Source organism: Rhynchophorus ferrugineus, unplaced genomic scaffold (assembly GCF_030347505.1).
Source record: "Rhynchophorus ferrugineus isolate W39M unplaced genomic scaffold, kcgeb_rfMv2 rfM7, whole genome shotgun sequence".
NCBI lineage: Eukaryota > Metazoa > Arthropoda > Insecta > Coleoptera > Curculionidae > Rhynchophorus > Rhynchophorus ferrugineus.
The window spans coordinates 2,812,847-2,827,309 of record NW_027472586.1 but is presented as its reverse complement, the minus strand read 5'-3'; the positions used below and the strand labels follow the sequence as shown (position 1 = coordinate 2,827,309).

At 32.3% G+C, this 14,463-nt stretch overlaps 1 protein-coding gene across 7 annotated transcripts in view; it reads right to left on the bottom strand.

Annotated features, from left to right (window-relative positions):
* LOC143200173 (fibronectin) overlaps positions 1-14,463 on the bottom strand; it is a 154,958-nt gene that overhangs the window by 57,823 nt on the left and 82,672 nt on the right. For all 7 annotated transcript variants that reach the window (XR_013006652.1, XM_076410581.1, XM_076410578.1 and 4 more), the window contains exon 4: positions 3,260-3,398. Coding sequence is in view for 6 of the 7 variants with exons in the window: in XM_076410581.1 (XP_076266696.1) it covers positions 3,260-3,398 (139 nt within the window). In the remaining variant the exon portion in view is untranslated. The remainder of the gene's footprint in view (positions 1-3,259; positions 3,399-14,463) is intronic.

Sequence of the window (14,463 nt, the reverse complement as noted above, 5' to 3'; positions counted from 1 at the left end):
TTATAAGGAATTTTATGCGGAATGGAGTAGTGTCATAATGGTTTTTATCGGACCTTTAGTTTTTGAATTATATAGTGATAAGTGTATTTTCAAAAAAATAGTAGATTTCGGTTTAGGTCAGATATCTCGAAAACTATACATTCTAGCGCAGTTTAATATGAATATTTGTTTTTGTCACCCTAAAATACATGTATTTTGAGAGTTTCATCTTTATCCGAGAGATAAAATTTTTGTGCACTTTTTCCATATGAATATTTCCGATTTTATGCCATTTTCAAGATTTTTGCTGTCATATGATCCCAAATAATCGCAGGTTATTGAAACTAACACAAATTATAAAGAATTTTATACGGAATCAGGTAGTGTTATAATACTTTTTGTTGGAACTTCAGATTGTGGGTTATATAATAATATGTGTATTTTGGGGCAGTTTAGTATGAATTGTTATGATCCCAAAATACATATTTTTCTTTTTACAACGGGTAAAAAAATTGACTCTTTCCATATCGAGCTTTTAATCCTTTCAAATTTTATAAATATATTTATTATTTACTTTTTCGCTCCAATAATTACAGATTATTGAAAACTACCAATTTTATGGATATCCAATAGCTTTCAAAATGTCCTATAGTTTTTTAGTTATCCAGGGTTTAGTTTAAAAATTGCAGTGCTATCGCATGAAGAATACAATAAAATGAATGTAATAAGCTAATGATTATAACTCTATATCAATCCACATTCTAAGAAGAAAATCGAGTTGAATTTGATTTACAATACCAATCCTACGAACTGTTTCCATGTCTCAGAATTTAATTTATTACGTAACTTTGTCGAGAACTATGTACTGCTTTTACTGCATGGTGGTAATTAAATGCAGTACGATAACTGTTGGTAAATTGGATCGATCCTAGCCTATCACAGATTACAAGCGGTTATATTTGTAGGGATGGTTAATAACTTCTGAAGGCTACAGAGCCGTAAATGCTAGTATTGTAGAAATGTCGGGTAAATACTTTTAATAATTCTCTTCTTATTTCATTCAAATAATTTATATTACACTCTATGACTAGTAGCCACTATATTAGCTTATTTTTTCATTAAGAGATTTTACAAATTAAAAAAATCGTTTTTTTTTAAATATTTTTAAACAATTTAACATAATTTTATAGTATAACTTTCAGTATAATATAGTTATAATAGTATGTAATAACAGAAGTATGTACAAAGAAAGCTTACACCAACTTTCAAGTAATTTGGTTCAGTAGAACTTGAGATATCATGGCAATTGCCTATAAAAAAGTAGTTGGAGTTCGAGAAAAATATTGAAAAAAATTTTATCCCCCAAAAATTATGTGTTTTGGAAAAATCTCTTAAAGGTAATACACTTAATGGGTGCTATAAATTTCCAGACTAGAATACCAGCTTAAACAATGTTATTAGACAATTAAAGAAATACTTGCAAAAATAAATGAGCTTGATCTATTTAACTATCCATTCTATTCACTATTTTGCATCAATTAAAAATGAGTTTTATGCGAACTTGTACTTGTAGGAGCCATAAAATGCACATAAAACTTTTATTATTAGTGCAATAGCGATTCGGAGTAAAGTTTTCCAAAAAAAAAGTTTAAATTGAACCGGTCGACAAACCTAATCCAATTCGGAGAAATCTAGGTTTTGGACGTTTTCCATTGGATTGGTTTCGAATGAGTTCATCTCATATCGAGCATTGCCAATACAATTTTAAATGGGATTAAGGGAGATCGATCTGAATACGTTCTAGTGTCTAGTTAATATGACATAATAGTGGTAAATTATGCGGTGTTATATATTTTGGGATTGAAAATGTAATATTTTATTTATTTATTTGTATATTATAGATCCATCAGTCTCCGGGACTATTTAGGGTCTGTTTACAGATATGCAGTATACAACAGATTTACAGTATAAGTCAAATTATATAATGTTATTACAAGTATGTTGCAAGATGATAAGCAAAACATGTAAAAGCATATAGATACATGGATAAATGAATGCTACAATATAATGGTCGCATAACCCATGACAGTGATAAGGATATATACACTCTATTATATTTCTAGTAATAGTCCTGTTACGGTTAGAGAATTAGTCAGCTTGTCCAGGTTCTCCAGCCTTAGCCACTGGTCCATCGTCTTTCCCAGGTTGACGAAACGTCTTTGCGAGTAATATCTTCGGCATTCCATTAGTATGTGTTTGGTTGACAGTGGTGGACTTCCTCCTTTAATGAGAAACTCATGGGTCAGTTTGCAGTGACCAATTCTGAGACGCGAGAATAAGCTTAAGTTGCACCTGCTGATGTTAGTGGTATTAAGGCCCTGATAATACTCTATTTCTCGTTTCAAAGCTTACTGTTTTCTAATAGAACCCATTCGAGTTGGTCTAGATGTCTAAAAATTCTAATAGAGTGGTACTTCATATATCTACTCCAGAAGAGGAAATTCTCCGTAAATGATCCCTCCCACTTCTTGGCTAAGTAATCCGCTGTTTCATTTTCAATGATCCCAGAGTGAGAAGAGAGCCACATAAAGTTTTGCCGCTCCTTTCCATTTTTCACGGATAGGAACCGATGTAGGAACGGATGTAGAGGTATAAGTTCAATAAGCAAATAGTTCAGTCGTCAATACACTCGATGAAACGGGGAGCCTGAAATGTCCATCTGACATCACCGATGTAAATGCTGCTGCCACATAAGCATCGCTCTTGGAAGCGTCTGAGAATATGAAAAGGTGTTTAGCATATTTCTCAGTTTTATATTGATTGAATTGGGTGCTGATACTGCCAGAGTCAAAACTATCTCTTGGTAGACTTTTCATGGAGAGATCGACACAATTCGTCACAATTCAGATGACGTGAGTTCACGATTTTATCGAACGGACTATAATTGGTTCCAACTTCATTAACTTAAAGTTATTTGGATGGAAATGACAGTAAGAAATATGCGAGTGGGATATTGCAAGATAAATTATTTTTGATTAATACTAAAATATCCAGTTTTTCGATTTCGATTTTCGAGTTTTTTATTTTCGAAGATTTCGAAAATAAATTAAAAAAATAAAAGGACCCACATAATTTGTACTATCAGCAATAAAAATACAATAAGCAAACCAATAAAATTGCTGTATATCGTTGGTTTTATGGACAAGAAACGAATTCCGTGGAATAACAAAGCTTCCAACAGTAATTATCATCGATTAATTTTAATTGAAAGGCAATATACCTGGCATCGGTCGGCTTGTAAGTGACATCGTATTTGTCCGCGTTGTCCAACGCTGTCGCCCACGACACTCTGACGGCGGTGGGGTTTAGGAAAGTGACGGTGATGTTTTCGGGAGCCCCGGGCCCACCGGGCATCGAACCTGAAACAGAAAATCGCTCGCTGTAGCTCACAGTTAGAAAAAAATACACAGATAACTATAATTAACCTGTTCTATAAAATACATATTATTCTTGAAGTGTGCGTAAAATTTACAAGAATTGGCAACCTAGCAAAATCGATCGTCGACCAATCGATTTTACCAGCCATCCCTATGTGTAAACTGACACACAAAACAATAACACTTTAAATTAATATCTATCGTTATCATTAAAATGCAAAATAATCATGTATCTGTTTCAAGTTTCCATTATTTTGTCGGGCAAAGGTTTTCTTCATTTATCTTCTTTAAATCCATAAATTCGAAAGAGAAGAACTTTCTGATTTACAAAACAACTTTACCGTTTTTATATTTTTTTTATATTATGTTTTGTTAATAATTATAGTACAGTTAACCTCATTTGTAAAACAGTTCTTTTTTAACTAAGTTTTAGCCAAAATTATACGTTTTTGTGACACAATAAATATAACATTCGTTATTCATAACTAGTCTGACTGTTTACCTTTTGTTCCTGTTATATATATGATTGCGTACTCTTTTTGAATATAAAATGATATATGTTTACGCGAAAGAGCTTCATAAAAAACGATATACGTCCAATTTTGTTAGAAAACCTTATTTGCCGAAGAGAATTATACTGTTCTTGTGTGAAACGCCGTTTATACTCCAAAAACAGGTAATAAATATGCATAAATACACGAAATGAATTAATTTGTTTAATGGAAACATGGAGCATGAGCAAACATTCTACTTTTGGGTAGTTACAAAACAATAACCCCACATTTAGGATACAAGAATAAATAAAATAAAACACTTCGCAGGTTTCCGCAGAGATCGGTCTTGAGAGTACAAGAAATTGTTCCATTCACCACCACTTCACCACCTGCATTCCCGATTAACAATATGTTCGAACACGGAATATTTCTTCCATTCCTATATGTAGTTATTAGACAAAATCAATAATGGGATTGTAGGAAATTCGGAACGTGTGAATACACTAGTCAAACACCGTTTTTTTAATCTATAGATTGTATATACTTGGATGTCCATGGAGAAGCATTTACTCAATATGTGTATAGTAAAATTTTTACAAAAAACATGGTTTTATAAGAAATAATGCAAAATAAAGCAGAGAGAATTATTAAAGAATAGGAATTATTGAATAAAAATAGGATTATTAAATAAAGAAAACCTTTAATGAATACCAAAATTCTTCTGGTATTAGTTCTCATTTGAGTTCATCGAAAGGCTTCGAGTCACCTAAAATATCCATGCTAATCGCTGATTGAAAAAAAAGCTATTACTGTCCAACTGACGGATACACTTTTAAAAGTTTGTATATAAATTAGCTATACAACTACAGATAATATTAACTGCCACAATAATTATAGAACTGATAAATAAAGTTAGTTGCAGTCATCAGCAATCATCAATGCACCAAAGTAATGATAATCAAGAAGAAAAAGAAGAAATTAAAAGCAGTTATTTATCAATACAAGAAATAACTTAACATAAAAGGAAGACAGGTTGAGTTTCCATAACTTTCCTTAAATGTCAATACACTCTTCATCCACAGTCAGAGATGGATGATCTGGTAGAAAACGCAATGTTAAAACTATTTCAAATAAAATTTTCAGCTTATTCGTGTGTTTGCCATTTTCTCTTGTTTTTGATCTTTCCCATCACATGTAAGTGTTTAATAAAGTTATTTGAGCGTCAGCTGGATTTTGATCCAATAAGTATTTCAACTCATTGTCCTCGAACTTTGTTGGTCCTCCAGTATCTCCGTTGTCACCAGCATAAAAATCTCCACTTTTATGTGAAAGCAAAGCCGATAATTGTAAACATGAAGAAACAGCATCATCAAAAGTCTTTGATGGTTTTCAGCTCCAGATTCCTTAAAATTAAGCAATAAAATGAATGTCGAGAATGCAATTTTGAACAAAGAACAAATAAAAGTTGTTGCTGTCGCCGTTGAGAAGCGAAGACCCAACCACCGCGTGTGAGCATAACTTGTTGTAAACTTGTATAAAGTTGCCTATTTTGTTACTACGACGTCTCATATCATAAGGTTAGTGCTTAAAAAGCAAACTGAATGGTTTTTATACTAAATTACTTCGACACATCATTATACAGAAATATCTGATTGTTTTAGATAAAAAAAATATGTGAAAGCTTTGTACGTGCCTTTGAAATTTGAGCCTTTTCCTCGATTTTCCTCAGTTCATTGGATGAGTCTTTTAATAAAACAACAATCGCTGTGTTGCTTTTATCGATATTACATTTGTGTGAATACATATTAATGCTATTTTGCTAGAACTAAATTAGATAATATAATTTTGAAATATTTTAACTATAAAAATTCCATTTAAGTAAACTTTTCAATGGCTCCTTTTCAAAATAATTTAGTATTCTATATTAAGAAAACGATTTCACCTCTATCCCATCCTCATAGGTGATAGGTATTTCAGATCGATTTTGGACAGCATCCGTGGTACTTTGAACTGTTAATGGAATGAAAGCTTTTTATCAAAAAGGCTTTTATACTATAAAGTTTGTCTTTGTTCGAGAAAAAAGGTTTTTTTTATCTATACGCATTACACTCGATCTCTTCGATCTCAGTTCATTGGTTGAAATAACTTTTACTTTTTTTTGTTATAGCTTAACGTGGAATTTGAGAACGGATATACAGATATCATAATCGAAAACACAGTTTAAACTTGTGTTTTTTGCTTGTTATTTTTATTTTGTTCAGTTTTTTGTAATATATATGTATATTCTGTAGTACAATATATATGTTATTCAATAAAAGGGGACTCAATAAGGAGTTTAGTCTTATTTATATAACTTATTCTCTTTTTAAAATCGAGGGGGAATGCTGTAATACAAAAAAAAAACATTTTCATTTTTTAAAAATAATAAACCTTAAGGACTTTCTATAAAATTATAATTGTTTAATTACAAAATGATTCTGTCCATACCACTCCATACCACCTACATCTCTTTTCCGTCTCTCCCATAATAATTGTTAACAATCAGTCCGGTTGTCAAACGTATGTAAAATTCTTGAAAATAATAGTGATAAGCCGTTATAACTCTAACCTATAAACTATTGTGACTGTATAGTTAACTGTAGTTTTTAGATCTTGCTATAACGTTAAAATAAATGTTATTTGATAACATTTTTGTTCAGTTACTTTATTTAGTTTAGAATTTTGCTCGTTTTGTGGATCTTTTAAATGTTTTCGTCGGTAACAACCTCTGTTGGACGTCCACTGCGTTCACCGTCTTCGGTGCTCATTTCACCACGTCTAAACTTACCATACCAATCCTTAATGGTTGATTTTCCTGGGGCAGTGTCCGAAAACTAGGCATCAAGCCAAATTTTTGCTTCAACTCTATTTTTTCCCATCAAAAAGCAACACTTGAAATTGCTTTTTATCCATTTTTTTCACACTAAGAAAATTTGCTTCACTCAAAATGCTATAAAATGCACGCATATTTTGAGGGTTAGAGCTAAGTAAACAATATATGGATTTAATTCTAGTAGCACCATCTATTTGTCAGACTTTTCAATTGTTGTGTTAGCAGCACCTCTAATGATGCTTTTCTCCTTACATCTGCCATAGTTTACGATTTGAAGACTGCTCATTGTGGTAGAATAATAAGATTTGGTTACTTCGGGCGATATATTCGTGTTATAATTGATATACGGAGAAAAGATTAAAAATAATCTTCTTGAATTAAATTTACCAACTTACCGATTCACATTTATAAATAATGACTTAAAACAAAAGTAATGTAACTAGATAACAGATGCCGCAACTCCTCTAAGGTTCTCTCTAATATTTTATACAGCTTTTCATATACGGAGACCATAAATAATAACCCATCAAAGCGTTTTTATTACATAAAGTTCGCCAAGAAAAAACTTTTATATTGGCGGAGTTTGTCAGAACCAAACCTGGGAAAAGATAAAAGCAATTTTCTACTTGTAATCCAATACGCCTCCCCATTAGAAGTTTGTTTCGAACAATTCGTAAATACATATCTCGAAATTTGTGATCTAATGGTCACAAATTGTCATAACTATCTGGGTATTATGACTGACGTTCGAGTTTTTTTTACTTTATAAATACATTTAGTATTTTTAAATAGAGAGTACAATAGGAATAATAATATATTATGTCAATTTTATATCACAGAGTATAGACATATCATGTTAGACAAAAAGGAAAACACATTTGAACCAAAATAAAACAACTATACTGGTTAGTCGGAAGATACTCTTAACTTGACCTAAAATCAAAGAGATTTATTTATCAGACAATCATAAAGCCAATATGGACCTATGGGGTGCAAATATAGGGTTGCACTAAAAATTCAAATCAACTAGTCATCCAACGCTGCCAAAACAAAATTCTTCGATTAATTAATATAAAAAAAGTAATAAAAAGTAAAACACATTTTTTTGCCAAAATTATTTTTTTTATTCAACGTAATTCCCTTTCCAGCGAACATTATTATGAGATCTGATAATAGGAAATAGTCGATGGGGGCCAGATATGGAGAATACGGTGTGTGAGGAAGCAATTCGAAGCCTAATTCATGGATTTTTGCCATCGTTTTCACTGATTTTTGACACGGTGCATTGTCTTTGTGCAGCAGCACATTCTTTTTCTTCAAATGCGGCCGTTTTTCGGCGATTTCGTCCTTCAAATGATCTAATCACGCTATATAATAGTCGCTGTTGATAGACCTTCCTTTTTTGTCAGTAACAACGTATTTTGGGCCTCCACTGGGTTCACCGTTTTTGGTGCTCATTTCACCATGTGTAAATTTAGTATACCAATCCTTGATGGTTGATTTTCCTGGGGCAATGTCCGTAAACTCGGCATCAAGACAAGTTTTGGCTTCAACTGTATTTTTTCCCTTCAAATTGTCATAACTATCTGGGTATTATAACTGACGTTTGATGTTTTTTACTTTATAAATACTTTAGTATTTTTAAATATAGAGTACAATAGGAATAATAATATATTATGTCAATTTTATATCATAGAGCATAGACATATCATGTTAGGCAAAAAGGAAAACACATTTGAACGAAAATAAAACAACTATATTGGTTTGTCGGAAAATACTCTTACCTTGATCTAAAATCAAAGAGATTGATTTAACATACAATCATAAAGCCAATTTGGATCTCTAAAGATTCAAATCAACTAGTCATCCAACGCTGCCAAAACAAAATTCTTCGATTAATTACCAATACCTATCGCTATGTAACCAAAGAAGAACTGCACGATGACCTCGAAATCGAATGGATTTGCGAAGATATCCAAGATTTCGCCTTAAAACACGACAGAACATTACTAAATCATACTAATGTAGAGGCAATACAACTACTGGACAACGTGCAAGAGTTACAAGAGCAAGTCTATACTTAGTGTAAACTATAGCTTAAGTTATTATAATTTTATTATTGCAGAATATATATTGATGTATTTATATCATACTCGTCTTGCTTGTGAATTAATGCAAGTACAAATGAAATGCAGTAATAAATTAATTTATAATTAAGATTGTACTAAGCATATCTAATGCAGAAAGAACTTTAATAAAAAGGGAAAACACAAAAGGACAACCTCAACCGTCAGAAAAAAACGGATTCTCAATATATATTTAATTTATATTGTAACGTTTTGACAGCAGGCGGTAAAAAATATGCAAAAGGAACCGAGAAAATATCTACAGATCAATCAGTTTTCGAATTATAAGTTCGTGCCAATTATTTGTGATTCATTTTCGTTTCCTTTCATACAATAAACGTCGATTATTGGATTTCACTTGCCATCCCATAAAATCGGAAAAATTCGATTAGACTCTGTTAATTGAGTTTATAGCTCCAGGGCCACGTCTCGCAATGCCACTTCTTAGAAAACACAGATTGGGTTTGTGTTTTCTTAGAGATCGCATTAATGTATTTAAAAAAACAAAATACGTTATATTTTGCCTTTTTTAATGATATATAAAGTTGGGCAAAAGTCCCGCTGCCATTTTGGATCTATGGTTATGTGCCGATATCGATAAATATGCAGTTCGTATCGATAAATATACGCCACAAGAATGAGCAGAAAGGGTCTGTCTGTTAATAAACAGAACACAAAACCCTCAACTAATTCATGAAACATCATTTTATCGATTAAAAACAACTCTATGGGGTGCTATTCATGCTGGAAATATCATTGGTCCCTATTTTTTTGAAAATGACCAGGATGTTGCAGTTACTGTTATTGCTGAATGGCACCAAGACATGATTCGAAATTTTCTTGTCCCTGAAATGGAAGAGCAAGGACTAGGGAACATGTGGTTTCAACAATATGGGGCCACATCACACAGAGCTCGTTTAACAATTGAATTACTGAACGACGTTTTTCCACGAAGACTAATTTCGCGAAGTGGCGATTTAGCATGGTCCCAAACGATTCAACATTTTAAGGACAATATTTGTCACGAAATTGAAGAAATTCAGACTCAAATGTTGCAGGATATCATAAAAATGCCTTAGAAACAGTCGAAAGTCGCATAGCGGATCGCGGTCACCATTTAGCCGATATAGTTTTTCAATCATAACGAAAAAAGATGTAAAGGCCAAACAGACTTTTTATGAAAACCAAACTTACTTATTTTTTCTTTGAGCAAAGTTATAGACAATCAAAATGATAGCGGGATTTTTGCCTCCACCCTTTGCGACTAGTTAAAAAATAGCAACATTTTTTTTGCTGTATATTTTCTTTTAAATTTTAAGTTTACAAATTTTACTAGGAATAAACTTTAGCAGCATTATACCAAACGATGCAAGAACTATTAACTAAATATTCTGAAAATCTACAGGAATATCCCCGGCGTCTCTTTTAAACTACAATTTGGCTTAACGCTATTTCAGTAATTATTTCTAACCGAAAGTTCCGCATTTGATGTTTTAATAATTTAAAATACCCATTACTAGAGTTTGAGGGATTATTCAAGTTTAACGGTTAGATAATGGAAGTGATGAAGAATAGTTACAATTAAACTATAAAAGCAAGTGAAATAAAACTAAAATCCTAATACTGTTCAGTAAATTCTGTAAACATAAACATATAAACCGTTTTGAAACCCAAAAGGAGTTGCCTTTTTTTTGTGCGGTTGTCAAATTGTGTGGGATCCAACGCGAACATATCTTTCGTACAGTTCATGTAAAATCGCATATATGCTGGTGGAACTAATGCTTAGGGATGCCTCAATCTCACAACAGGTGACATGACCTCTTGCTTAATCATTTTGCACACAGCATCGATGATTTCTGGCACAACAGCCAATTTTGAACGACCTTCTCGAAACTCTACGACCACGATTGAATTCATTAAATCAGCGATACATGGTGGTTTTTGGTGGAGCTTCATCCCAAAAGTCAAATTAAGTTGATTGTTACACTCTTGTTGTGATAATCCACGTTGAAGATCGTAAAAATCATCGCACGAAAATGTTCACGATTCAGTTCCATTTTTTGCCGAGACGAAACTTTTAACTAAATATAAAATAAACAAATAGCGTCCGTCCGTCTGAGTACGTATATCGTCAAAAATGTTAAACTTTACGATGGAACTGTCAAATAGACTCAAACGACAACAGTGTTGCTAATTCCCTGAAATATAAATAGTGACCCTCGTATAACGTTTATACTGATTGTGGAATTGTGGTAAAATCGGATTGAATGGAATAACGAGTCGGACTCATGAATACCTCATTGCATTTAAACGTTAGTAATGACCTACAGTTCCTGAATGCAAACTTCTTTAAGCCAAATCTACCATTGCCGTATTACGAATAATTTATGTAATATTCTAGACTGTGTAGGGTCTTTAGAACTTTGTCCCCTTTAGGCGACAATGCGAACAAAGGCATGGAGGCCCTTGCGCTTTAGGAATGCCGAGGAAATATAATTAAATATAATGAATTTGTTAGTTTTGAACGCATAAAAATAGCCAATAGTTTTCTAATAGTTTGTCGTTATATATCTTTATGATATATTTATGATTTTGAAATGGAAAATGAAGGTAATGTGGAAGAATAATAAATCAACAAGCTAACACAGTCCCAAGGCCCCTGATTTTGTCTTTATAAGTTTTTATTTTTAAATTTGAAATATTTATTAAATCAGTTTCTCCCTATACTTATATCTCGCGCAGTTATTTACTTATAGTATTACAAGTAACAAGTAACAGGTCAATTGAAAAGTCCACGGACTATCAGAGTAAAACACATTTTTTTGCCAAAATTTTTTTTTATTCAACGTAATTCCCTTCCCAGCGAACATTATTATGAGATCTGATAATAGGAAATAGTCGATGGTGGCCAGATATGGAGAATACGGTGTGTGAGGAAGCAATTCGAAGCCTAATTAATGGATTTTTGCCATCGTTTTCACTTACTTGTGATACGGTGCATTGTTTTTGTGCAGCAGCACATTCTTTTTCTTCAAATGCGGCCGTTTTTCGGCGATTTCGTCCTTCAAATGATCCAATAACGCTATGTAATAGTCGCTGTTAATAGTCCTTCCTTTTTTGTCAGTAACAACCTATTTTGGGCCTCCACTGCGTTCACCGTCTTCGGTGCTCATTTCACCGCGTCTAAATTTAGCATACCAATCCTTGATGGTTGATTTTCCTGGGGCAATGTCTGTAAACTCGGCATCAAGACAAGTTTTGGCTTCAACTGTATTTTTTCCCTTCAAAATGTAATATTTTATCAACACACGAAATTCCTATTTATCAATTTTTTCCACAATAACAAAAGTTGCTTCACTCAAAATGCTATCAAATCTATACACGCATCATTTGAGGGTTAGGTCTAACTAAAAAACATATGGATTTTTCAATTGACCTGTTAGTTTTATAAAAACGTTAGCAACATAACTGAATTGGTTAATATGTTAATACGTTAACGAAGTAATTTAATAGTTAACAATAAAAAAAACTCTATTGGCGAGTTATAAAAAGGACTATCTCAAATAATGAAATCAAATAAATGTCTGTCTTTCGACTGATTCGTTGATGTAGACAGAATAAAAGGTTATTTGCTTTACAAAAAAAATCTATAGGTTTGAGGAAATGTTTCTAGCTGATTTTTCGACAAGAAAAAAAGAAAAGTAAAAGCGAACAAGGTAAAACATAGATTACATCAACAAAGGATACTTTTAATGAAAGTATGAATTTAAAAATTGTTAATTTTGTTATTGTTGAGATATTTTACCGTAGATGTATGTTTAATTCACCATCATACGAGGGTAGGTTGAAGAGTTTATTGGACTTATAACTTGGACTTTGACCCATTTAATTATACATCAGTATTCCTTACCAAAACTAAACATCATCAAGTTTGGGAATAGACGGAAACACAAGATACCAAATAAGGATAATAGCTAGCAGTATCCTTCTACTAGCCAGGACACTTAACTCGAATTTTGACATTTAGTTGGTTAGGAAGTCGGGAGAATTGAATTTTTCAAGCTATTGATCAACATGATTCAAATCTTGTGTTCCATTAAATCGGCCCAATGCTAGCTGTGAAAATCCTTTAGGCATTGGGTTTTGATCGGTATTCAGCACATCCGACAGCCATCTTGCACATTTCCCTCTCATCGCCTATTATTTATGCTCCTCTACGCCAGCTACTTTCTCTTTACTTGACATAAAACGTATATATTTTCCGATATATTTTCGTTCATGTACATTGTCGAACAGAGAGAAAAGACTGGATAAACTAAGTGTATTTTCTTATTAAGTAACTACTTGGAATTCCATCACTTAACACACGCCTTATTCCTTTAAATGTAAGGATATATTGTCGTTTTATACCGTACAATTGATTAATTTCATTCAAATTCGTTATGGTAAAACTCGCACCTGCTCTCAGTGTTTTACCAACCTAAGGTTTTCTATGTCTCCGTTCAAATTCCCATTATTTTGGGGGAATATTTCGGAGCCTCTTCCCGATGAATAATTCAAAAGATGGCTACAGTAGATTTAACTTAAATAAATTTGCAATTCAAGAAATTTACGTGATTACTAGTATTTAAGCGCACTAAGTTACTCCAGTTTTAGACTCCGTTCATCTTAAAGTAAACGCAAAAAATAGAAAGGAATTTAAATTTTCGCATTGTTAACTAATATTTCAAGAGTTCTGGTAGCTGGCGTGATAGGCCAGTAGTCAGAGACATGAAACATAATCATTTTAGTTCCTCTTGCTTCCCATAACATTCATATAAACGCATTTTATTCAACGTTATGGGGGTTATAAATAGTTGGACACTGAAACGAATGGTAGTATAACATTTTTTTTAATAACAATACACAAATTATGTTATTCGTACCTTAAAAATAATACATTTCAAATCACATTGACATGGACTTGCGTTGTTTTTGTCCCGTAATATGTATATTTTGAGACTTTTCATTTCTCAATCAAGAGGTTCCATTTCTCAGTTTTTTTGCTAACATTTCTATAATAATATCCTCATGTTGATATAATTTATAGAAATTATAAAGAATTTTAAGCTTAATCGAATGGTGATATTGCGAAACTGTATTTTCGGAATATAATTGAATAAAATATCCTGAAAACTAAAAGTCGTAAGTTAATTTAACGTTATTTTTCATTTTGTTTTCACCTCAGTTTACATATATTTTAAGACTTTCATCCTTATCCGAGAGATAAAACATTTTGGCACATTTTGCATATATATATAGTCGTGAAAAATTGCGATTCTTTGGCCATTTTCAATATTTTGCCGCCATTTCCGTTCAAATAACTGCAGATTAACCGAAGCTACAGATATTATAGAGAATTTTAATCATTGTCATAGAAATTTTGGTTTCTGAGTTATATAACGAAAAGTATAACTACTACTGAGATGATATGAAGCCATGCCAATTAAAGCAATGAAAATGACAGACTGTCATTTGTTCCTTTATAAGAGAAACTGACTTAATGTTGTAAAGAA